This window comes from Orcinus orca, chromosome 2, assembly GCF_937001465.1.
Source record: "Orcinus orca chromosome 2, mOrcOrc1.1, whole genome shotgun sequence".
Taxonomy (NCBI): domain Eukaryota; kingdom Metazoa; phylum Chordata; class Mammalia; order Artiodactyla; family Delphinidae; genus Orcinus; species Orcinus orca.
This window is the reverse complement of record NC_064560.1, coordinates 60,463,425-60,490,020: the sequence shown is the minus strand read 5'-3', so window position 1 is coordinate 60,490,020 and position 26,596 is coordinate 60,463,425. Positions and strand designations below refer to the sequence as shown.

At 42.8% G+C, this 26,596-nt stretch overlaps 1 protein-coding gene and 1 long non-coding RNA gene across 9 annotated transcripts in view; one reads left to right on the top strand and one right to left on the bottom strand.

Annotated features, from left to right (window-relative positions):
- WHAMM (WASP homolog associated with actin, golgi membranes and microtubules) overlaps positions 1 to 26,563 on the top strand; it is a 56,845-nt gene extending 30,282 nt beyond the window's left edge. For 4 of the 8 annotated variants that reach the window (XM_033402932.2, XM_033402931.2, XM_033402930.2 and 1 more), the window contains 10 exons: positions 9,436 to 10,446; positions 11,628 to 11,801; positions 14,164 to 14,314; positions 16,947 to 17,116; positions 18,111 to 18,276; positions 20,681 to 20,868; positions 21,828 to 21,914; positions 22,150 to 22,245; positions 23,490 to 23,961; positions 25,786 to 26,563. In XM_033402932.2, the coding sequence (XP_033258823.1) occupies positions 9,769 to 10,446; positions 11,628 to 11,801; positions 14,164 to 14,314; positions 16,947 to 17,116; positions 18,111 to 18,276; positions 20,681 to 20,868; positions 21,828 to 21,914; positions 22,150 to 22,245; positions 23,490 to 23,961; positions 25,786 to 26,081 (2,478 nt within the window). In that variant the 5' untranslated portion in view covers positions 9,436 to 9,768 and the 3' untranslated portion in view covers positions 26,082 to 26,563. Of the gene's footprint in view, positions 1 to 9,435; positions 10,447 to 11,627; positions 11,802 to 14,163; positions 14,315 to 16,946; positions 17,117 to 18,110; positions 18,277 to 19,728; positions 19,779 to 20,680; positions 20,869 to 21,827; positions 21,915 to 22,149; positions 22,246 to 23,489; positions 23,962 to 25,785 lie in introns of those variants that run through there. The other 4 variants (XM_033402934.2, XM_033402935.2, XM_004278304.4 and 1 more) reach the window with 3 other exon arrangements.
- LOC117196000 (uncharacterized) lies at positions 17,139 to 23,560 on the bottom strand. Its single transcript, XR_004475975.2, has 2 exons — positions 23,423 to 23,560; positions 17,139 to 22,308 (listed from the first exon to the last, which is right to left on the bottom strand). It is a non-coding gene; the product is annotated as an uncharacterized LOC117196000 (long non-coding RNA).
- Positions 26,564 to 26,596: the final 33 nt, after the last annotated feature.

Below are 26,596 nucleotides of genomic sequence, written 5' to 3'. Positions count from 1 at the left end.
CCTCCCTCTTGCGTCTCCCTCCCACCCTCCCTATCCCACCCCTCTAGGTGGTCACAAAGCACCGAGCTGATCTCCCTGTGCTATGCGGCTGCTTCCCACTAGCTATCTGTTTTACATTTGGTAGTGTATATATGCCCATGCCACTCTCTCACTTCGTCCCAGCTTACCCTTCCCCCTCCCTGTGTCCTCAAGTCCATTCTCTAAATCTGTGTCTTTATTCTTGTCCTGCCCCTAGGTTCTTCAGAACCTTTTTTTTTTTTTTTAGATTCCATAAATATGTGTAAGCATACGGTATTTGTTTTTCTCTTTCTGACTTACTTCACTCTGTATGACAGACTCTAGGTCCATCCACCTCACTACAAATAACCCAATTTCATTTCTTTTTATGGCTGAGTAATATTCCATTGTATATATGTGCCACATCTTCTTTATCCATTCATCTGTCGATGGACACTTAGGTTGCTTCCATGTCCTGACTATTGTAAATAGAGCTGCAGTGAACATTGTGGTACATGACTCTTTTTGAATTATGGTTTTCTCAGGGTATACGCCCAGTAGCGGGATTGCTGGGTCATATGGTAGTTCTATTTTTAGTTTTTTAAGGATCTCCATACTGTTCTCCATAGTAGCTGTATCAATTTACATTCCCACCAACAGTGCAAGAGGGTTCCCTTTTCTCCACACCCTCTCCAGCATTTATTGTTTGTAGATTTTTTGATGATGGCCATTCTGACTGGTGTGAGGTGATGCCTCATTGTAGTTTTGATTTGCATTTCTCTAATGATTAGTGATGTTGAGCATCCTTTCATGTGTTTGTTGGCAATCTGTATATGTTCTTTGGAGAAATGTCTATTTAGGTCCTCTGCCCATTTTTGGATTGGGTTGTTTGTTTTTTTGATATTGAGCTGCATGAGCTGCTTGTAAATTTTGGAGATTAATCCTTTGTCAGTTGCTTCATTTGCAAATATTTCCTCCCATTCTGAGGGGTGTCTTTTCATCTTGTTTATGGTTTTCTTTGCTGTGCAAAAGCTTTTAAGTTTCATCAGGTCCCATTTGTTTATTAAGAGAGTAGATCTTAAACGTTCTCACCACACACATAAAAGAAAGGTAATTATGTGAGGTGATGGAGGCTGTAACTAACCTTATTGTGGTAATTATTTTGCAATAAATATGTGCACCACATCATCACATGTATACCTTAATCTTACTTAAAGTTATATGTCAACTATATCTCAATAAAGCTGGGGGTGGGGGAAGAAGAACCCCATTGCATAGAAGTAGTGTCTCGCCACGAACATTTGCTTTGAGCTCTAGTACAACATCATGGGGGCAGGGGAGGGGAATGAGATGGAGGGCAATTAGATCTGGAAATAGAAGCTGAGAGGATGAGAGGGTCACACTTCCAGGGGCTTCTTACAGGCCTGCAGCAGCAGCAGGTCTTCCGAGCTTAAGAGCACTTCTGTATTCACTCCTAGCTCCTGGCTGCTCTCTCTGCTCCAGGGGTGTTACAGGTCCCACCTGGTCAGGCCAGAGTCTCAGAAGTCCTGCCCCAGCACGCTGTGGGGCAACACGGAGTGACTTGGGAGTCTGCACTCACAGAGATCACAGGTGACCCCACCATGTTCAGAGACTGTGGCGCTGGGCATCATCCTTGACACCGGCCCTGACTGTTCATGGGCCTGGAGGAGTGTGGATTCAGGTGGATTCAAGAGAACAGGACTGGAACTTCCCTGGTGGTCCAATGGTAAAGAAGCCACCTTCCAATGCAGGGGATGCGGGTTCGATCCCTGGTCAGGGAACTAAGATCCCACACGCCGCAGAGCAACTAAGCCCACACTCCACAACTACGGAGCTTGCACGCCTCAACTAGGGAGCCCGCATGCAGCAAACTACAGAGCCCACATGCTCTGGAGCCCACGTGCCACAACTAGAGAGAGAAAAGATCCTGCATGCCTCAACAAAGATCCTGTGTGCCGCACCTAAGAGCTGCTGCAGCCAAAAATAAATTAAATAAATAAATAAATAATAAAATAAATCTTTTTTTAAAAAAAAGAGAGAGAACAGGACTGCTGGATGCTGGGGGTCCAATGAATAAGACATGATTCCTGGTGGAAAGGAGGCCCCGGACAAGTGAATAAGTGATTGACCCATCTGGGCTGGTGCACAGCTTCTCAGAGACACCACTTGCCTCTGTCCTGGGACCCCAGGATACCTCCCCCTCTTAAAGCACGGGCTCTGGTCGCATGGACCAAAATCACACAGTTTCCCTCTGTGGCTCCAGTATCACACCTGAGTGTCACCTTGTAGGCAGGAATCCTCCTTGAAACCATTTTGTCTCTATGGTCCACTGGCTGTGCACGCCATGGCTCTCCTCAGGAGAGTTCCTGCCTAGTGTAAGCACAGCACCATGCTGCTTTGCCCAGGAGGATGTGGAAAGTCTATATGTCCTGTATTCTGAGGGCTCCACTGCTGGCAAGTCCCAAGTCCCCTGGGTATCAGGGAACTTATCCCCCACCCCTCATATCCTAGCTCTACCTCCCCACACAGCCTGGCCTTCTCCAGTGGACATTGCTGTTCCTTCTGACCTCTCTCAGTATCCTTTCATGTAAGTCCCACACAAGGCCCTGGCTCAGGCTGTTCTTCCTGCTGAGAGCTCCCCGCCCATCCACCATGGGGAGGACCACTGTGTTCCTAATAGCCATTAGTAACCCACTCCCATCAGCACCCAAATCAGAGACCGGGAGCTCATCCTTGACATCCTGAAATCTAACTAATGTCCAATTAACTCTGATTCTGGTTCTGTCTCCTCAATCTCCAGGTAACATCCCTCTACCCGCTCCCCTTACCTCTCCTTGAGGTCACTTTGGTCTGGATTCAGAAAGTCCTGTGTTTGCGTTGTCTCTGCTACTTCCTAGCAGTGTAACCCTGGGAAAATCCTCTCTCTAGGCCTTACTTTCATGAGTCCGTGTAATGGGTTTATTAATAGTTTCTACCTCATAAAGTTGGCATTCAGAGGAAATAACGTGTGTACAGTGCTCAGCACAGTACATGGCTCAAAGTAAGTCTTCAATAAATGTTAGCTGCTGTTATTGTTGTTACTGTTACTATTATTGTTTTTATTACTAGGACCTCAGCGTCTCCCACCTGGGCTAGGTTAGAAGTCTCCCACCTGGTCACTCATGGAGGGGGAGGGCTGGGGTCAGAAAGGGAAAACCCACAGCGACCAGAGCAGTGTAGCATCACCTGTGGCCACAGTGGGATCATTCTGTCCCTTGAAGACAGCTGAAAATGGGAGAAGGCACCAAAGCAGAGCAGCCTCACATCCAGACACGGGCACTGGCTCTGAGATCACCCCTTCTTATAGCAAGAGCTTCCAAGGAACCTGGGCAGAGATGTGAATTCTAAGGATGGAGGGTCCCTTGGAAAGCATATAACTCAATTTCCTGACTCTATGATGGCAAAACTGAGTCCCTGTGAGGAAAAATGGCTTACTGTGGCTGATGTCATTTAACAAGGATTGATCTGGGGCTACTCAGTATCCAGCGCCGTTCTGAGTGCTGGACTCAACCCAGGCAGGGAAAGAGTTGCATCTGGACCCATTTTCCCACAAAACCATACCACCTATGGGCTGAGGAGCAGCCCAGCTAAAAATAACACTTACATTTCCATGTGCTTCCAAAAGGGAGAAAACCAGAATTCTGTGTTAGCAATAAATCATCCTGAGAAACTCTTTCAGCCTGTTGCTGGAATGTGAAACACTAAATCAAAGCGTTAAACAGGCAAGAAGACTGGAAACCACTGAGCACAGATGCTAATAAGAACAAATTCTTCCAGGCCAGCATCTGCCCTGTGAATAAACCGATACAAACTGGTCTGGGACCTGGGTAGCAAAGGAGGAGTATTGCAACATACCCCACGGTTGACACTCCCTTTTCCCCTCAACATCCAGGCTCTTTCCATGTCTTAACAAAATGTTCACAATTGGGGGAGAAAGGAATATTAACAATAAATTTTCATTTTATAAATGTAAAGCCAAGGCTTAGAGAAATGTAATAAATCAAGTCTATAACGAATATATTAGCTGGGTAGCTTCTACTCTATGCAATTGATCCACAGTTTCAAAAAAAAAAAAAGACTTTTGCCTAAGTCTTATATGGGAGGTGTGTTCCTGTGCTTTAATTAGAAAAGTCACCCCCCAAAAAGTTTTTTAACCTTTTATGGGTCATGGATATCCCTGAGAATCTACTGAAAGCTGTGAATTCTCTCCCCAAAAGTGAGCCCATAAGGGCACAAACATAATTTTGCTTACAATTTTAGAAGCTCACCAATGTAGCCCCTGGCAATTTCTCAGCCACAGCTAAAGAAACTTGCTTTAAAGTGTTAGCTGTATAGTTTTGCAAGATGGCTCAAATCAGCACAGCCCACACCTGAAGACTTTCTGTAGGAGGAGGGGGTATGCATAACAGATGAAAACTGATTACAAAGCTGTTTTTCAGTATTTGAATCAAAGCATAAAATTATCATTTGTCAGCATGCACACGCAGATTCAAATAAAAGGTATTTATCAACCCGATACCATAGCCAAATGGTATCAACATTTAGGGTTCCAAACTGTTCTAACAAATGGACCCCTGTACTAAAAATACCCTAAAGACACACTGCAAGAATCACCAGCCTCTCTCTATCTGCATCTGAGGCTTTCACGTCCCATACCAACACCACATTCTTGAATCCTTGCTCCAAGAAGGCACAGGAAATGTTCGCACTGTTTATTGCAATGTACACATCTGTCATTTAAGATGATATCTCTTCCCACCTAAAGGAAAGATACTGCATTGACACTCTGGTACTAAGTTACTGAGCTTCTAATATACAATTTGCATTTGAAGAATGCCTATCCAAAAACTTGCCTGTTAATTTAAGGATCCATAAATTCTTCTTTTAACTCGGAGGCTCTGGATAACTGCTAGAAAACTGCATCCGTGCTCAGCAGGCTTTCCCTCCCTGTGACCTCTGCGTGCCCCGCGGGCTACCCCTGCCTGTTTTAGCCCAGGCTTCTACAAGTGGGGCAGCAAAGGCAAGGGTAACACGAGCTGGCTCCGGCTGCAAATAGCAACAGGCCTTTCATGAGTGAAAGCCCAAATATAGACCTGCCCGCTGCTGACTGCTCAAGTGTCACCAGGAGAGGTTACATGCTGTCCCCTGAGTTACTTCATTTACTGTGGGGATTGGAGTCCGGTGGCTCCACCGAGGGCCTGATGTATGGTCATGAATAGAGGGCTGGGGGCTGTCACAGCAAGGGCAGGGGGGTGGCTGCAGGCCACGCAGAGAAGGAGGACTTCTGAGAGTCCCCAGGCTGTGCACCTTCCACCTGGCCTGAGGGGCTTTTCCCAGAGTCTTTTGAATAAGCACAAATCTGAAGGTAGTCAAATGCAACTTAATTTTTTTTCTCCCACTATTCCTTGAACGTTTACTCATTTATTCCCCTCTCTGGATAAAAATCGAGCACACCCGTGACTTTCTGCTCCCTCTTAGGTAACACAGAGTCCTGGGGTCGCTTGAAGGCATAGTCTCCATTCAGTAAGGGAATGTACAGTCCAATACGTTAATTAAAAAGTCAAACTTAGAGGACTTCCCTGGTAGTGCAGCGGTTAAGAATCCGCCTGCCAATGCAGGGGACACGGGTTCCAGCCCTGGTCCAGGAAGATCCCACATGCCGCGGAGCAACTGGGCCCATGCACCACAGCTACTGAAGCCTGCGTGCCTAGAGCCCATGCTCTGCAACAAGAGAAGCCACCGCAATGAGAAGCCCGTGCACCGCAACAAAGAGTAGCCCCTGCTCACCGCAACTAGAGAAAGTGCGCACGCACAGCAACAAAGACCCAACGCAGCTGAAAATAAATAAATAAATAAATTTTTAAAAAAGTCAAACTTAGTTTAGCCAGCATCAAAATCTTCTCCCCTCCCCAGCTGAGGCCTCTGTAGCTGGAAGTCTGCCCTGGGAAAGGAGGGGATGAGGTCGGCCTCTTGTTCCCACACCTCCTCCCTTAGCTGCTGGTTTGTTTGCCAGGGGCAGGAGGCGCTAAGGTGATAAGACAGCTCCTATCTGCGTTGGTGCCACAGAGGGTGGGTGCTAGCTTCTGGCTCTCTGGGGCAGGCAGGTGCTTAGAGCACTCTCTGTCTCTCTGAGCTTTTGTATATCTCTAGGGTTTACCATGATAAGCCCTTTCCCCTGGAGTTCCCACGACCAGGCTGAGAACCCCTCTATTCCAGGGGGTCCCTTGCACTCCTCCTCCAGGCCCTGGTGGGCCACCTCCAAGATTTCTCAAATGAGGTCTCCTGACCCATGCAGCTGGTTCTCTCAGGCAGGATCTAGGTGACTCCTTGCTGGCTCTGTCGTCCTGCTGGCCCACATCTGGATATTGGGATGTAGGCTCCATCCTTGGTCCTGGCAAACTCTGGGGTGCAGACAATTCCAATGCAGCCACTCCCCCTGGCTCTGCCACCAAAGCAGCCAATCTTTTCTCCTCAGGCCACCATTGGCCCACTTGCAGGAAATACAGCGAGCTACCTGAAGGGTCCCTTTGAAGACCCCACACTGGGCTTGGGGATAGAGGGTGGGGCTTCCAACTCTCCCCATCCAGTCCAACAATAGCTCTCTCCAGAAAAATCGCTCCACCAGTCTCCCTCTCAAATACCCTCTTTTCTTCACTCTGATCCCTTTTTATTTTCTTCCACTGGTGGAGGGCATGAATTGGGTTCTGGACCATTTCCTTGAAAAGTTTGCATGTGGTGATTCGATCTCAGAATTTTACATCTATTGCTTTTTGAAACCTTAATCAAAATTTCATTTTTAAAACACTGTTACTGCCAGTTATCTATACAATAAAAATATTGGAAGCCAAATAAAATATCAAAAGCAAACAATTTGAAAGAATAAATTATGCAAAGATATATGTACAAGAATGTTCACCACAGCATTATCTATATTGGCAGAAAATTGAGATTAATCTATTCCTACCAATATAGAATTCTTTAAATAAATCACAACACTGTCAACTCAGTTTTGGCAAGTATTAAAAATAATGATGTAGATACCTTTTTAAATTTATTTATTTATTTATTTTTGGCTGCGTTGGGTCTTCGTTGCTGTGCGCAGGCTTTCTCTAGTTGTGGTGAGTGGGGGCTACTCTTTGTTGTGGTGCACGGGCTTCTCATTGCAGTGGCTTCTCTTGTTACAGAGCATGGGCTCTAGACACGTGGGCTTCAGTAGTTGTGGCACACAGGCTTCAGTAATTGTGGCACGCAGGCTTCAGTAATTGTGGCTCGCGGGCTGTAGAGCGCAGGATCAGTAGTTGTGGCGCACAGGCTTAGTTGCTCCGCAGCATGTGGGATCTTCCCAGCCCAGGGCTGGAACCCGTGCGCCCTGTATTGGCAGGCGGAATCTCAACCACTGTGCCACCAGGGAAGCCCAATGCCTTTTTTTTTTTTTTTTTTTTTTTTGCGGTACGCGGGCCTCTCACTGCTGTGGCCTCTCCCGTTGTGGAGCACAGGCTCCGGACGCGCAGGCTCAGCGGCCATGGCTCACGGGCCCAGCCGCTCCACGGTATGTGGGATCCTCCCGGACCAGGGCGCGAACCCGTGTCCCCTGCATCGGCAGGCGGACTCTCAACAACTGCGCCACCAAGGAAGCCCCAATGCCTATATTTTTAATGTGGAAAATGTCCACAATATATTTGTAAGTAGGAAGAGTATGCAAAATATTATTACAATATAATTATATATATATACACACATATATATACACACACACACAAAATGAAAGCAGGGTTTATCTTTTTTGAGTTATTTTATTTATAGCTTTGATTCGTCCATTTTATAATAATTATATATGCCTTTTATTACTTTTTAAAATTATTTTTTATTGTAAAATAATATATAATACTTGGCTGAGAAAAAAGCAAATACTACAAAAGAACCATAAAGTAAATGTAAACCAGTCATGCATCCTGGTAACAACAATTATTAGGTTTGGTGTATACTTTTCCACATTTTTTCTAAGAATATATACATTTATTCCCCTTTCACAAGAAATAAAATTTTCTTTTATAATTAGAAAGCCTGCTATTTTCATTTTGAAAAAGCAAATAATTTAGAAAGACTAATAGAAATAAGATTATAAAACAAAACCAGTAAAGACATACTGTAAAGAATATTCAAAGATATTAAAATAGACTATTAAAGAATTATAAGAAATCATATTAGATAAAATGATATATTAAAAAACAGTTTGAGGAAAAATAAATCACTTCAGCTAGAAGGTTATCTCTCCAGGAGGACTGGGTGACAGCCAGAGTAGCTATTGGGAATCCAAGAACCCATAGCCCCACCTCTCCTCGACATTAAAGGGAGGGACCTTCAGATAGAGGAACCTTTAGACCTTCAAGCTACATTCCACAGAGGCTGCTAGATGCCTTGGGATTATCTTGGGGGGGGGGGTGTAGAGATGCCCCTAACCAAAGCTTCAGCCTGGCCCTGGTTTTTTTCTTTTGGGGGGGTGAGGGGGGTTGTTGTTGTTTTACCTTGGGCAATAATAGCAAGTACAAATCTGATTCCTGGCGTTCCCAGCTCAAAAACTTCAAAAGCCCTTTCACTAGTTCCTGAATCAAGCCCTCACAAACCATGTTTTGATGAAGGGTTCCTTCCCCGCTCCCTGGGCTTCTCGCTCCTCCCCCCTCGGTCCTCCAACCCCACTACCCCTCTAGCAGTGCTCTCACAGGACGGGAGCTGACATGTACTGTATTTCTGTCTACACTGTACATTTCCTGGGTAGAGCCCTGTGCTGCCTTATACCCTGTTGTATGAACAGGTTCAGCTCCAACCCACACTCCATCCCTACCTGCAAACTACACCTCCTGATCTCCGTAAACAGGTCTTCAATAGCCAGGTGGTCTGAAGTGTCTAATTGCCTAAGTGTCTGTGTATCTTTTTTTTTTTTAACATCTTTATTGGGGTATAATTGCTTTACAATGGTGTGTTAGTTTCTGCTTTATAACAAAGTGAATCAGTCATACATAAACATGTCTGTGTATCTTAAGAAACGTTTCTTTTCTGGGTCTCAGTTTCCTTATCTCTAAAATGACGTGTTAGAACACCGATTATATTTAAACATGTTGGTTGGGAGCTGGGATGCTTTGAAGGCGGAGGGACTGTACGTTTTTTGTATGCCCCCTCCGCGCCTAGCCTCCCAAAACAGGCACACAGCAAACATTCCATAAAAGCTTGTTGAATTGATACCAATAAGCTTGTGGCTTCTACCCAGTAATAGAAGACCAAGTCAGCTAGCTGGGTTTGCGTTCTCAAGAGGTTCACAGTTTAGTGTAGGAGGCTAAGACAATAACTCGTTCATTTAACAAATATTTTTTTCAACGTCAGTGTGTACACAGGTGGAAAAGGTGAGGCAAGAGTGATCATTCCGGGCTCCAGACGAGGTTGCGACATTGATTGATTCGGAGCGGCGACCTTCTGACCTTTTCATTGGTTGTCGCGAACCCTCCCTTCTATCACCCAACCAATCCCGGAAGCGTGCTGGAAGCCTCACAGGCCGCGGGCAGCCAATCAAAAGTGCCGAGGGTTGCGGCAGCTGGGGTGCTGACGCCGATTTCAGTTCAGCGAAAAATGACGCGGTCCGGACAGTCCAGTGGCTGGGGGTGCAGGGAGACCAGGCTCCGGCGAGCCGAGCTCTCCGGGCGCTGACCGCCGGCGGTCATGGAGGACGAGCAACCCGACAGCTTGGAGGGCTGGGTGCCGGTCCGCGAGGACCTCTTCGCCGAGCCCGAGCGGCACCAGCTGCGCTTCCTCGTGGCCTGGAACGACGTGGAGGGCAAGTTCGCTGTGACTTGTCACGACCGCACGGCGCAGCGGCGGCGGCGTAAGGGGAGCCAGCCCGGGCCCGAGCTGGTGTCCGAGCCCGTGTCTGAGGCCGCCGCGCCCCCGCCCAGCTGGGCAGGCCTGCTCTCGGCCGCCGGGCTCCGCGGCGCGCACCAGCAGTTGGCGGCGCTGTGGCCGCCGCTGGAGCGCTGCTTCCCGCGGCTGCCGCCGGAACTGGACGCGGGCGGTGGCGGGGCCTGGGGCCTGGGGCTCGGGCTGTGGACGCTGGTATGGCCGGCGCGCACGGACCTCGGCGAGGCGGCGCTGCAGGAGCTGTGCGGGCAGCTGGAGCGCTACCTGGGCCAGGCGGCCGACGCCTGCGGCGGCGCCGCGGTGCGCGACGCGCTCTTCCCCGCCGAGGGATGCGCGGCCGACTGCGAGAGCCTGCGCGAGTTCCGGGAGCGGGTCCTGCGCGCGCGGCGGGACGAGGCGGGGGCGCGGCTGCGCCAGGTACGCGCCCGCCGGGCCGTCGCCCGGTCCTTCTGCCTCTCGGTTGAGCCTCGGGCCCTTTTCCAGGTTGGGACGAGTGCGAGAGGGGGGTCCTTCCGCAGACCAGCGCGGGGAAGGAGCAGGTTAACAGCGTGATGCGCGGAAGGGCTAGCAGCCTCGCAGGTGCTCTTCACCTGTCGGGGAGCATCGAGGGGAATTCCGCGGAAGCCCCGTGGGGCCTATAGCGAGAGGACTAAGTTAAATCAAAGTTTAATCGCAGTTAGGAGCCAGGGTAGGCCCTTAAACCTTTCCCCTGAAGATGCTGGTGGAGCTGGCTGTTTTGACAGGAAGTGCCAGAGAATACTGAAAGCAAAGCTAGAAATATCCCATCCGTGTAGGAAATGACAACACAGACTGAAGGTAAACACTGACAGGTTCTGTGTATGAGGGAAGACCGATAATGGAGACAAAATGTTTTAGAGGATGAAGGTGCTTCTAGGACACAGGTTTTTTAGGTGATAAAGACTCGGTCAAGTGGACAGCCGACAGGATGTGAGCTGTCTTCATCAGTGTGGAACAGCAGCAACATGAGTGCAATTTTAAGCTTGAAAGAGGTAATTAGCGAGATGGAACAATTCATTTTTTGAGTGGTAAGCTTACAGAACTGAAGGGGATTCACAAATTCACCAAAGGGTTTAAGAGAAAAATATGGCTCATATATCCACAACCAGCTGACTCTCCTGAGTCAAGATTTAGTGCTCTATCCCACACCCTGACATGCCTCTTGCTCGCCTTTTTCTCATTATACGCTGTACTTAATCTGAATGATTTTTCTCTGCCTTCATTTGAGGAGGGGGAGGTGTAAGAGAACAATCCAGCCACATTTCAAAATCTTAATTATATCCTCTCAAGCTAAATATAGAATGAACTTTTTTTTTTTTTTTTTTTTTTTGCGGTACGCGGGCCTCTCACTGCTGTGGCCTCTCTCGTTGCGGAGCGCAGGCTCCGGATGCGCAGCCTCAGCGGCCATGGCTCACGGGCCTATCCGCTCCCCGGCATGTGGGATCCTCCCGGACCGGGGCACGAACCCACGTCCCCTGCATCGGCAGGCGGACTCTCAACCACTGCGCCACCAGGGAAGCCCTTAATCAGTATTTTAAATTGACGCATTAAAGTTTAGAACATTCAGGTTTCTTTAGCTTTGTTGGTTTGGTATGATCTTATAAATACTGTCCACACGTGAGCTTTATTTACATTTTGCCTTCTAGGTGCTTCAAGGGCATGAAAAAGCCAACACCATGGTAGCATTAATGAAAGTGTATCGAGAGGAAGATGAAGCATACCAGGAATTAGTTACTGCTGCAACCATGTTCTTCCAGTATTTACTGCAGCCATTCAGGGATATGCGAGAACTTGCAACTTCATGTAAGCTTGCTATTTTGGTACGTTTTCTTTATATTTTTACTTTATGAGATTTATTCTTTATCGTATACTATTTCTTCAGTTGCATTTAAGATTCAATCTGTGTTTCCACTTCGGGTTTACTCTATATTTAGTTATATTGTAGATATATTGAATTTATTATTTTTTAAATTGATTTCAGATGAAGACATTTTACATCGGTCGTCTTAATACATTAAGATTTCTGCAGATTTTCAAGGGTTACACACTTTCTTTGCTGATGACTTTTTTTTTAAATTTTAATTTTAATTTTTTGGCTGCATTGGGTCTTCATTGCTGCACGCAGGCTTTCTGTAGTTGCAGCGAGCGGGGGCTACTCTTCATTGCGGTGTGCGGGCTTCTTATTGCGATGGCTTCTCTTATTGCGGAGCACCGGCTGTAGGCACGCGGCCTTCAGTAGTTGTGGCGCATGGGCTCAGTAGTTGTGGCTCGTGAGCTCTAGAGTGCAGGCTCAGTAGTTGTGGCGCATGGGCTTGGTTGCTCCGTGGCATGTGGGATCTTCCTGGACCAGGGATCGAACCTGTGTCCCCTGCACTTGGCAGGTGGATTCTTAACCACTGTGCCACCAGGGAAGTGATGACTTGTTTTTGATGTGTTGCTTATTTACTTTAGCTTATTTTCAGCCTCTAAGGACACATGCAGACTTCTGAGAAATAGGATGAAAATTTAAATAGCAAGGCCCTGGATTGTAATTCAGTAAATTAAACTTTAGTAAATGCTGTCATTGCTCTTATTTCATTGAGCCATGGAACACTAGTTAGAATAAGCATTATCATTCCAGTGTTATAAATGAATCTGGAACCAAGGTGGGTGGGGAGGTTCAGTAGCTTTCTCTGGTTCTAAACCAGCTGGAATCAGAAGACAGCAGAGATCTCTTGATCTCTGCCCCCTGCACTGGGCCATCCTTCCACACATGCACTCATGGCCACTGCCGGGCTACCATAAAAATGGTATCATGTTTAGATGAAACTCATGCCAGCCTAACCTGTGGAGAAAGTTGTTCTGTTCATTATTTTGCAAATCTATTATTTGGATTGTCTTTACTTCCTGTGTATATTTTTTCTTTCTCTAAATAACAGCTGTACTGAGATATAATTCACAGACCATATAATTCACCTATTTAAAGTGTACAATTCAGTGGTTTTTAGTATATTCAGAGTTTTGCAACCACCAGCACTAATTCCAGAACATTTTCATCTCCCTGAAAAGAAACTCCATATGCATTCCCCATTCCCCCCCAACTCCAGGCAACCACCCATCTGCTTTCTGCCTCTAAATCTCCCTGTTCTTGACATTTCATATCGTATGGAATGATTTGTGTCTGGCTCCTTTCATGTAGCATCAGGTTTTCAAGTTCCATCCATGTTGTAGTGTGTATTAGAACTTCATTTTTTTCATTGCCAAATAATGTTCATTATATGCACATAGCACATTTACATATCCATTTAGCAATTGATGGACATTTGTAACTTTCCACTTTTGGGCTATTATGAATGTTGCTATGAATATTTGTGTACAGGTTTCTATGTGGACATATGTATTCATTTTTCTTGGATATATGGATATGCTGGACCCTACAGTAACTCTGTTTAACCTTTTGAAGAACTGCCAGACTATTTTCCATAAATGCACCATTTTACACTCCTACCAGCAGTAAATGAGGGTTCCGATTTGACCACATCATCGTCAACACTTGTTATTGTCTGTCTTTTTGATTATAACCATCCTAGTAGATGTGAAGTGGTATCTCATTGTGGTTTTAATTTACATTTCCCTGATGGCTAACCTGGGTATATTTCTTATGTCACTAAATTATGCTTGGTAGAAGAATTGGATACTAGATGACGTAGTATATGTCACGATCATTCATGTTTTAGGTTACTGTATTACTTTTGCCCTTCAGAAAAGAATCTCACTATTGAAAAGCTTCCTGCCATGTCCCTAAAAGAAACCACAGCAACAGCTAACACTTGAGTGTCATGTACCAGGCTTTTGCTGAGTGCTTAACAATACAGATCTCATTCAAACAATCGAGTATCATTATTAATAGAGAAACATAACTTGACAGCATTCCCTTACAGAAAAAGTTATTTGAGTAATACAAAGTAAAAGTAGGGTTTTTTCCCTTTATACTTCAGAGTATCCCTTTGTCATCCAAAGGATGCACCACTTAGAGCCTTATTCATACTCAGTAAGGAACTGATGAATGAGTGAAGTTTAATTGACTATGTAGTAGTAATAAAAGTAGCTGAAATAATCCGTGTGACCAATTTCCTTTCAATTTCCTAATGGCTCTACGTTACTATTCCCTTTTACTAATACAACTTTCCCTTCTTTCTATAGAAGTCCTTGGATGAGGATGGTCTGGGTCCTAAAAGGATAGTTGCCCTGCAGAAGGAAGCCCAAGAATGGACCAGACGGGCTGAAGAAGCTATAGTCTCGATTCAAGATATTACAGTGAATTATTTTGAAAAAACAGTAGAAGCATTAGCAGGTAATAATTTAAAATGCTATACTAAGATACATGTAATTTTCATTTTATTCGGAGAACATTTGAGTGCCTCTTAAGCACCAGGTTCTGTATTTTTTAGGTACTGGGGATTCAATATAAGGAAAAGCGTAAACAGCCACTGTACAGTCAGGTGAAGGGAGAAAAACCTTAATTATATTAATTATATATTCATTCAAACACATGGAAAATGGCATTGGCAACAAGCCACATGAAGAAGAGAAACATGGGGCTCTGAGAGCTTAGGAGAGAGAAATTAGGCCCAATCAGAGTGGCCAATGAAGGCCTCTGAGAAGTGGCACTTGCCCTGATATCTGAAGGGTAAATGGAAGTGGAGAAAGCAAAACAGTGAGGGAAGAGTGTTCCAGGCAGGGGTAGCATTTGCAAAGGCCCTCTGGTTTTTGGGAGCTTGACAAGTCTGAGGAACTTGGGAAGTATGCCAAGTGTGAGGAAGCCATGGGCTGGAGCACAGTCCAGGCACACCTCATGTCATAGCTCACTTCACTGCACCGCACTTTACTGCACTTCACAGATGTTACGTTTTGTACAGATTGAAGGTCTGTGACAGTCCTGCACTGAGCAAGTCTGTTGTAAAATAGCAAGTGCTGTTTTCCCAACAGCAGTTGCTCACTTCATGTCTCTGTCACGTTTTGGTAATTCTCCTAATATCTCAAACTTTTTCATTATTATTATATTTTTTATGGTGATCTGTGATTAGTGATCTTTGATGTTATTATTCCAAAAAGATTACAACTCACTGAAGGCTTAGATGATGGTTAGCATATTTTAGTAATAAAGTATTTTTAAATTAAGGTATGTATGTGATCTCAGATGGCCTCAGCCTGCAGCAGCTTGACGCAGGATTTCGGTTCCCCGGCCAGAGATTGAGATCAGGCCGTGGCAGTGAGGACGCTGAATCCTAGCCACAAGACCACCAGGGACCAGTGGCCAGTGACAAAGCCCTGGCCTTGTCAGCTGTGTAGAAATGAATTTCCACATAGAGACAGAAAGTAGTGAAGCAAGTAAAGTGTTTATTAGAAGGAAAAAGAGGACAGTGACTGTGGATAGACACACGGGTGGGCTCAGAGAGAGTCGCACCCTCGTGGTAGTCTGAATCACTTTTACGGGGCATTTCTTCCTTTGACCAATCATCTTGCTTTGCCTGGTTCTGAGTCTGTATTTGGTATATCTCAGGATCCTCCCGTGTGTGTGCGCATCTCTTAGCCAAGATGGATTCTAGAGGCCTAGGGTAGGTTGACATCCTCCCTTTTTGACCTCCAAGGAGCCTTTCTGTGCATGTGTAGTCAGGAAGTTCTCCTTGACTTTGAGAATGAGGAATATGTGGTCTTTTATCTCTTATCTGGTAAGGGCCCAGACTCCTCCATCATCCTGCTTTTTTTTCAAAAAATTTTTAAATTTTTGGCTGCGTTGGGCCTTTGTTGCTATGCACGGGCTTTCTCTAGTTGCAGCGAACGGGGGCTACTCTTAGTTGTGGTGCACAGGCTTCTCATTGCAGTGGCTTCTCTTGTTGCGGAGCATGGGCTCTAGGCATGTGGGCTTCAGTAGTTGTGGCACACGGGTTTAGTAGTTGTGGCGCACGGGCTTAGTTGCTCCGTGGCATGTGGGATCTTCTTGGACCAGGAATCGAACCCGTGTCCCCTGCATTGGCAGGTGGATTCTTAACCACTGTGCCACCAGGGAAGTCCCCATTATCCTGCTTTTATGGAGTTTCTGCTATTACAGAGTTTCTGTCCACAGGGGAGAAACTGTGTAGTCTGGGGCCCGTCTATCTCCTGCCTCAAGTATACATTGTTTTTTTAGACATAATGCTACTGTACACTTAATAAACCACAGTACAGTGTAAACATAACTTTTATATGCAATGGGAAACCAAGAAATTCATGTGAATCACTTTATTGTGATATTCGCTTTATTGTGGTGGTCTGGAACTGAACCTGCATTATCTCTGAGGTATGCCTGAATGGAGAATGTGGTGTGAGATAATGCCAGCAAGACAGGCAGGGATGAGACCATATGATCTTGTGGGCTGGGTGAAGGACTTTGATCTTAAATCATTGTTGATAGTAGACCCAAATAGCAACAACTTATTGTCTGTCGGTTTGTTGAACTATAGTACATTTATAAAATGGAATGCCATGTAGCAGTAAGCATGATTCTCTATAACTATTTTTATGAATAGCAAGAGTTCCCTGATATATTAAGTGAAATAAAAAAGATATAAAGCAGAATGATGATCCTGTGGGGGGGTTTTTTGTTTGTTTGTTTTGGTCAAACTATATCTTCCTGTCTGTCTAGCTAAACATAGAAATAGTCTAGAAGTATATGCACCAAAATATAAGAAGCAATTGCTTTAAGTAAGTGAGATTCATGATTTATTATTTTCTTTTTTTAAATGAAGTTATCTAAAATTTTATACCAATAACCATGCATTATTTTTATGACAATAAAAATTCACTAAAATCCAAGAATTTTTCTTTTAAAAGGGATGTTTTGCAGGTAACACGGGAGGCAATAAACAAAGAATTAGTTCAGGATAAATTTTTCTGTTTTTAATGAGTTGTAATTATGTTTTATTTTATTAATTACAATACAACAGGAATGCAGAAACAAATGGCACAGGATGAGAAGAGATTTGGCCAGGCTGCCTGGGCCACAGCAACTCCCAGGTTAGAAAAACTCAAGCTGATGTTAGCTCGGGAGACTCTGCAACTCATGAGAGCCAAAGAGTTGTGTTTCAGTCATAAAAGAGCTGAAATTCAGGGAAAGGTGAGACAAAGATAAGTGAAACTTTCTTTTAAAAATATACTTTTATTTTAGGTAGAATCTTTCTTTCCAGGCATTGTGAAAGAGCTTCCTTTCTTTGCTTATTCCATCTTCCAGTAGATAAGAATTTGCAGACTGTGGAAGGTTGGCCGTGAAGTTTCCCTTTGGTCAAAATGTTTGTGAAATATTATTTTTTTTTAATTGTTTATTTATTTATTTGTTTTTGGCTTTGTTGGGTCTTCATTGGTGCGTGCAGGCTTTTTCTAGTGGTGGTGAGCGGGGGCTACTCTTCCTTGCGGTGCGCTGGCTTCTCATTGCGGTGGCTTCTCTTGTTGCGGAGCACAAGCTCTAGGCCTGTGGGCTCAGTAGTTGTGGCTCACAGGCTCTAGAGCGCAGGCTCAGTAGTTGTGGGGCATCGGCTTATGCTCCACGGCATGTGGGATCTTCCTGGACCAGGGATCGAGCCTGTGTCCCCTGCACTGGCAGGCGTATTCTTAACCACTGCGCCACCAAGGAGGTCCCTGTTTGTGAAATATTATATTGTAGGATTCACTTGACGATAACATCAAACTCAGTACTGATGTAGTACTTTAAAATCAATCAAGTACTCAGTAGTTTAAAATCAATCAAGCCGTGTTTTCAGCACAATTTTAGAATAATCAAAGAGGTGCTTTATCCTAGAAGCATAGTCACTTAATTTTTTTCCTGTAACATTATGACTTTAAAGCAGAAAACATTTGTAAATACCTCATTGCCGTTTATTTTTCTCAAAACCTAAATGTTTTCATATATTTCAGGGATGAGATAAAGTATTTGTGACAAACATTGAAGAAGGCATTTTTATCCCATTAAATGAAATGGAAAAGTGTTTCTTCTCTATTTGCTTTTTTTATATTTGATATTGAGCAAGGAATAGAAAATAACTTGAATGCTTGTAAAGTTTGCCTTTAATGTACTAATTATTTTAACTTGCTCTTATTTTTTTCATGAAAACAAGATAGAAGATCTTCCAGAACAAGAAAAAAAAATAAATGTTGTAGACGAATTAGAAATACAATATTATGAAGTTCAGTTAGAACTATACGAGGTTAAATTTGAGATATTAAAATATGAAGAAATACTGCTTGTTACACAGTTGGACTCTATTAAAAGACTTATAAAAGGTAAAACATATATTTAAATGTATATATGCTTAAATTACACATTCAAGGAAATACAGATCATATTATCAATTATTGTATATTGTCTAATATATCTGAAATTTTCTAACAAAGTTTCCCTTTAGTACTTTATTATTCAAATAATATATTCATTGGTAAACACACAGCAAAACAAAGGGAAACTATTATTACCCCAGTTAAATCGTTTAGAGATACTTAGGCTCTATAGCTTTGTAGCCTTTTTTGTATGCTGATGTTTATAAATCTTTCAATTTCTTAAACCAGAACTATGTATCCTGTTCAGTAACCTCTTTTTCACTTAATACATAATAATCATTCTTCCATTTCAGTAAGTAATAAAACCATCAAAAATTTTAATGGCTGCATAGTATTCCATTGTATAGACATGCAGGGATTTCCAGTTTTTCACTGTTGTGAACAGCATTGTAGTGAAGAACCTTCCTTTACACATGTCTTTGTGTATACAACAGATTATTTCCTTGGAATAAATTTCTAAAGATGGAATCAGGTCAAGGACAATGCATGTTTTACATTTTGACACATACTTGTTAAAAAAAAAACTACAAGAATCATTTGATATGCATTTTTCTGCACCTCTATTATTTTCTAAATTTCTAAATTTCATTCTACATAATGGCCCTCTAGACAGGTTGTACAAAATGATGCTCCCATCAGCTGATTATAAAATAGCTTTTTCCCCATACTTATTCATTTAAATTCTCACCTACTTGAGAGCAAAAAATGGCATCTTCTAATTTTCATTTATTTAATCACAAGTGATGTTGAACGCAATTTTGTATGTTTACTGGCCATTTGTATTTCATTTATTCATGGCCTATTCATGGCCTTTGACCATTTTTCTTTGGAACATTCCCTTTCTATATTAGAGATGTTATTCTATTATCTGTCATATGTTGCAAATAATTTCTCTGTCATTTGCTTTTTCTTGCCTTGTAGGAATATTTAATTATTATGAAGTCACCTCTATCAGTCTTCTGCTTTGGTGTTATACCTCCTTATCCCAAAATTATATCAGTATTTACTTATGTTTTATTTCAGTATTCTTATGATTTTGTTTTTAAAAACATTTGGCTCTTTAACCCAGGTGAAATTTATTTTGATGTGGGGTAGGAATCTAACTTTTCCCCCCAAATTGTTAGCAGTCCCAATCACTAGTTTTTAAAAACATTTTCCCCTGTTGCTTTGCTTTGAGTTTTACCTGTCTCATATCCAGAATTATCATATTTGTTTTGATCTATTTATGAATTGTTATTTTCTTTCACTGATTTGTGAGTGGCTTCTGGTGCCAGTACCATGCTGTTTCTATTATTGTACCTTGGAGGTACATTTTAGTATCAGGTAAAGCAAGTACTTCCCTCATTACTCTACTTTTCCAAAAATTTTCTGACTTTTCTCACTCCTTTATTCTTCCAGATGAACTTTAGAATCATTTTGGCAAGTTCAAAACAAAAAAACCCCAAAAACTCGGAATTTTTATTGGGATTGCACTTAACATTAGAGATAATTTGGGGAGAATTGTCATCTTTTCAATTTTGAATCTTCCCATCCAAGAACATGGTATGTCTCTCCATTTACTTAAGTCTTTTTTTCCCTAAAGTTCCTCCAAGTTTAGTTATTTTCTTCATATAGATCCTGAACATTTAATTTAATCCTAGATATTCAAAAAACTTTACAGTAGCTTCACGTTATAAGCATTTTACATATTTAGGAAAAACTTCTATTAGAAAAAAGTTAATCTGGAAGGATGCATGCCAAACTGTCCATGTTTTCCTCTGGGAATAAGATGCCAAAGAGTTGGTGAAGGAAGAGGGAAATTTCACTTTTTATTTTGTGTACTTCTGTAGGGCTTGAATTTGTTACAGTTAGCATGTATTTTTAAAAAATCAATATGTAATTAAGATTAAATATCATTAAGGCACCTTAATGATATACTGCTGGTGGAATGTAAGTTGCCTTTCTGGAGGAGGGTGATTTGACAAGAGTCATCAAGAGCCTTAAATATTCATCTGCTAAGGAAGTAATAAAAAATGTACACAAAGATTTATATTCAGATGTTCATCACAGTGAAATTGATAATAATAGAACACTGGAATATTCTAACAACAGAGAGTGCTTAAATTTGAGAATACTGTGTTGCCATTAAAATTATATTTCCATCACATGGAAAAGTTTCTCTAAGAATTCTGTTTATTGATATGTGTAGCTATATAAGTTGTGTGTGTGTGTATGTGTGTACACATAGATATACATATACATAAATGTTAATCATAATTACAAGGATATTTAACTTTCCTTACATTAGAAAAAGTATGCATTATTTTTAATAATAAGACATATTTTTAAGAAATCATTAATATGTTTCTAGATAAACAGGATGAAGTTATCTATTATGATCCATGTGAAAATCCAGAGGAACTTAAAGTCATGGATCATGTAATGGGGCTGCAGGATGATAAGAATCTGGAGGTGAAGGAACTCAGCCGGCAGTGCCAGCAGCTGGAATCTAAACGGGGCAGGATCTGTGCCAGAAGAGCCCGTCTCAGGAACAGAAAGGTAGGAGTGCCCAGGGCAGCTTTCTTTTCTTACCCCTTCTAAGGGTTTCTTCTTTTATGAAAGATAAAGAGGTATTGAAAATAAGGCTTTTTATCAATGATTAATTTTGTGTGTGTTTATGTAGCTATCAGTGGATACAATTAAAATACATTTAAAATGTTTTTCTTAAGATTCTTTTTCCTTTTGGATTTAAGCTTTTGCCATCATCTTTAGATTTTAATTAAGTCTTTCAACAACTATTTATTGAATGCCTATTACTTACACAGGTATTTTAAAAACCACAATAGGTAGAAACTTCTAATCAGCTATAATAAATGCTAAAATTAATTTTATTGTGAACTGTTGATTATAAAATATCAGTCAGATAATATTCAGCTCATTTCAGTCCTTATATGCGGTGAGTGATTTTTTTCTTAATTTTTAAACACTCCGTGATTACATAAAAAGGTAACATACTAAGAATGGCTAAGCATAATTGAGATGTAGTTCTTAATATAATTTTTCAGGTATTGTAGGTTGGATGTGTTACGTAGGTATATTTGGAGATATCACTTAGAACATTATGGGGAAATGTGTTTAAAATAATTGCATTGAAACAGATCCTTAGGACACATCCCACTTAGGAATGTGGGACTGCCTGTATGTCCTCTCATTTCCACTTGTTTGGAGGATTTGCTTTTTCATCTCTCAAAGCACTAAATCCCAGCCGTGGCCCTCCTACCAGGAAGGAGGGATTCCCGTAAGCAGCCCACTGCCCCGTATCACGTGACCGAGGAGAAGGCAGAAGCAATGAGCCACACCATAACTCCTATTAATAAATGCTTTATACTGCAGCCCCAATGCAGTGCTTTTTTCTTTTAACCTTTTATGCTATAGCCCATGGTAATATTAAAAACCATGTGGCGTTCAATTTATAACCAAGTGAAAAACAGATCTATGAAATTATATTATTCCCCTAGGATCAATGCAAAGAAAATCATCGACTCAGATTGCAGCAGGCTGAAGAAAGCATAAAATATTTTCATCAGCATCATAGCGTTCAGAGGGTGAGTGGTTGAAGAAAAATGTTTTATATTTGCATAACATGACACACGGGCTTAAGTTTGTGCAAAGTGGAGCTCCGCTGCCCCGTCAGCCTTGATCGTGAGGGGACAGTGCTGTCTGGCCCTGCAGCGTGGGGGGCAGACGTGGGGGCCAGAGGAGGCAGTAAGGTCAGGTGACAGTCCCTCTCTTTCTCAGAACTTCTGAGAAGTTTACAAGTATGTGTTTGTTTAAATACAGAAAAGAGACCAGAAAAAAGAGGAGGAGCAAAAGAAAAAAGAATGGATAAACCAAGAGCGCCAAAAAACACTCCAACGATTGAGAGCATTTAAAGAGGTGAGTTCTAGAAATAATCACTTCGCCTGCATCGTCTGGAGAAATAAACGAAGATCACCCATCCTAGGAGAAAAGTATAAAGTATTAGGAACAGAAATTTGGGACATAAAATGTTTCCCAAATGCCATTATTTGTAGTCTATAAATAAAAATCAAAAATATTAGAAATATGATGTTTTTGACCTTGCCGCACACTAGGGTTCCTGCTCTGCCCCCTGACCAGGTGGTGTGACTCTGCTCACCATGGTGTCAGCTGGCAGGGAAAACTGAAAATAGTTAAATTGCCCTTAGATTTAGCTGTTTCCTCATTTGTAATAAAGAAGTCTTTAAAATTTGGTCAAGGAAACATTGTGATGTAAGTATAATTTTGCGCCCTATTAAAAGTGAATAGGTTTTAAAAAAAAAAGTAAATACTTACTTTAAAGTAACATTAAATTCGTTGAATGTAGAACATAAACCTGTTCTCATCACACACCTGCAACACACACCTTCATAATGACCCAAAAGAGAATACCACCCACTCCCAGACATAATTCTGGGATGAGGTACTGAAGGTGCACTGTGTGATACCAACAAGATACCTTTCCCCTTGGGCATCCATACATTTGTTCTCTATTTCTGCTTTGTCTGTGTCTCTATTTCTGCTTTGCAAATAAAGTCAACTATGCCATTTGTCTAGATTTCACATATATGCGTTCATCAGAACTTCTTTAATTCACATTTTTAAATTATAAAATTTGCTCGAAACATAAAAATTAGAGAAACATCCATAATTCCTGTTTTAACTGTCACTTTGAGGTCCACCCTGCTGGTATTTTTCATACCTCTGTTTTTTACCTGGTTATACATTTAACACCAGATCATCTGCATTTTTTAAGGATGTTTTGGACTTTGCACTACTTATGATTTTTCATGGCTGCCTAATACTTTAAATTCACCATAATTTTTTCCAGCTATCGTTGATACTAAGTTTCTGATTTTTCATACTAAAGATATGATGAATGTTTTCATCTGTATATATCCTTTCATATCTTTATTACAGAGAAAGTATTCTATGAAAGGATATAAATGCTTATTCCTTAATAGATTTAGTAGCAAGGGTGGCAGTACATGGTGAGAAGGAGCCTCTCTGTGAATTAGAATAATCCACGCACAGAAATGCTTCAGTGTTCACTTACAGAAAGCTTCAGCATTTTGACGGTTTGTGTCTGTAGCAAGTTTCTCACGGCAGTTTTTCATTTTCAGAGATGTCCAGGTCGCTCTGTCCTAAAGAGCTCTCGCTCGCACCCTGTGGCTGCACACCTGCCGAGTGGACCTCCCCGGCAGACGTCCCCACCGACTTCTCAGATGACGGCGGTGATCCATCCGTCCTCTAGGAAAACCAGAAGCGCTCCCTTAGCCGAAGTTAGTAACGTGAGAACCCCTGAGCATGAAGACTGTGCTAGAAACATCCCTGTTCAGACTTTTGTTCCAGTTGGTGCCCATACACACTGCAGATCAAGTGAGGAGTTGTCACTGCCGCCACCTCCGCCACCGCCACCGCCACCGCCACCACCACCACCACCGCCCCTCCCTGCTCCGCCCTTTTCTTCTCAATCTGCAAATCATCGGAATTTACACTTCAGGACTTCAGCGAAAGATGATCAGCCGCTTCCTCTAGTGTGCGAATCGCCCGCTGAGAGCCCGTGTGGTTCCTCAGACAGTCTTAGCTGCCCAGGTAATCTGCCGAAGTGTCCCTGCTCACCAGGGGTGGTTAGGTGGTTGGAGCGTTCTAGCTTTAGGAGCCTGCATCTTCAAATCAAAATCGTTTTTAGAACTCTCTACAATCTTAAAATATTTCAGTATTTGTTTGCCTTATCACTCTTTCATTGCAAAGTTAGCATAGCCTAAATCTGAGTTTGATAAATGCGGCGGGAAATCTTTCTAACAGGAAGCGGTCAGAAAAATAGTAGACGACTTTTTTGCATTTGCAAGTATAGCACAGTGAATACACTTGACTATTTCTGTCTAATGAGGGCTATCGTTCTACTCGTTATTCTAATTATGATTTACACATTGACTATGGAGGAGACGGGCTGAAATCTGCCCAGACTCAGAGCCCACCGCTCTGGAGTGTGTTTGTGTCTGTGTTTAAATTCTACCAAAATGCTGTGTACATTTGTTTTACAGATTATGCCTGAGTACCTATGCCTAGAGCATACAAGGGGACTGTGCTAGGTGATGTGAATTATACAAACAGAACAGTTCCAAACTGTGGTTCTGGTTAATGCGGATTCTGGTTATTCTGAGTTCAAGGTTTCTTTGCACCTGGAGCCGGGTACAAATGAAAATGTGCATGCTCTTAGGTAGAGACCGGAGGCCCATTTCCATGGGGTCTGTGGCAACATCGTGTAAATGAAAGCGAGAGCTCACGTGCCTGGGCCTAGACGAGAGATGGGACGTGGCAGGGCTTTGTGGGGGGGAGCGCTGTTTCCGGCCTGGTGTAGCCCACAGTGTAGGAAGCCCTGATCAGCTCACACACTGCCTCAGTTCACTGGAAAGAATAATAAAATGCCCTCGATGGTGAAACTTTGTCTTATTACTCCTAGAAGGGAAATGTAATAACAAGTTATAGGTTAAAATCCAAAGTGTCTTGTTAGCCACGGCATGGCCTTTCAATTCTGAACTAGAAATGACTGTTCACCTTGAAGTCTCATATAGAAGAGCCCTAGATGAGTGGCTACAGTCATGCCCCAGTCTCCAGCAGGTGGTAAAAGATTTTACCTCCGCAGGGGTCTCAAGGTGCCAGAGTGAAAAACAGCTTCTCTTCACCAAGGCCTTGAAACTCTGATCTAATCTGTGTTTTGACAGCATTTCACACCCTCAAAAGTAGAGCACGTAAGTTACGTCAGGGTAGTGTAGGTGGAATTAAACACACTATATACAGAGAAATGTGCCAGTGCCACCCACTCTGGGTTCATTGAGCTACTGATTAAAGTTTTGCTTTAAGCCTTTTCATGCGTAGAAACCTACTCGCTTCATTATCACAGAACGAGTCATCACTGACTAATATCCGAGACTGAAGTTGGAGAAATACAGTGGGGTACGTTAAAAAAAATTCTTAAGTGGGAAGGGAAATGGAGGAGATACAGTTTTAGAGCTGTCAATGCACATTGGGTTGGATTACTTTAATACCCCAGGAATTCATAACTATCTTCAGGGTTACACAAAAGGATGATAACACCTGTGTCTTGAGAAACAGAAGGTATGTTGACTTTTGACTGTGCCTGGGAGTTGCTATGGATTTGAAGAAGTACTGGAAAATAAGTGGTCAGGGTAAAATATTAGCAATTAGACTATCCTGGATTCAGAAAGGGAGCTGACGGTCGACCTCTCTAGCAGATAATCAAAGCATTTGTTTAATGGAATGATGATGATTTGTTTACGTCATCACATTAACTGATGGGTGACGTAACCCTGTTAACGAGTACAAAAATGTCTCGGCATCTCAGGGAGAAAGGGTATGATTTCGTGACTCCTTGCTCTGTTTACTCAATTTCAGGGTCGATGGATGAAGTGCTGGCCTCCTTAAGGCACGACAGGGCCCCTCTCCAGAAGGTGCAAGCGCCCACTTTGTCCCCTCCCCGTGCCTCGGTCAATGAGCACATTCTGGCTGCCATAAGGCAAGGGGTCAAACTGAAGAAAGTTCACCCTGACCCTGGCCCGAGCCCCAGCAATAAACCCACCAGCGACCTGGAGAGGAGCATCAAGGCGGCGCTCCAGAGAATTAAGAGAGTATCTGCTGACTCGGAGGAGGACGATCATGATGAGCAGAACCCCGGCGAGTGGGACCGTTAGCCTCTTCGCCAAGGCCCACGGCTCGTTCTGGAAAAGCATGTGCATGGGGTGCTGGTAGACTGGCCACATAACACCCCGAAAGATCAGCAGGGCTGGGTGTGTGACGTTGCAGCTTTATTTAACGCTGCAGCTCTTAAAGTCAGGGAAGGAAGGAGAGACGTGGTGCCTTTCACGCATCTAAGAACGCACGGTGAGCACTGCTGGCATAAGAAAATGGTAGTTATTGTTCACCACGGATAATCTAGAATCATTCCCTTATTCTGAAAAACGTTTACACTGCTATGGTAAACAGCACTACTGACCGTTCCTCCCGAGTGTGTGTAGTGGTTTCCTGGGATTGAAAGGTTTGAATGTGAACATTATCTTAACAATAATCCGAATAAGTTGCTTATAAGCAGGAATTATTTTAAATATTTTAAAGGAAATGTATTTCATGTATCAGGCAGTATATAAACTCATAATAAAGAACTATTTATAATGCATCAGTGTCACTCATGAGGAAATGAAACATAATA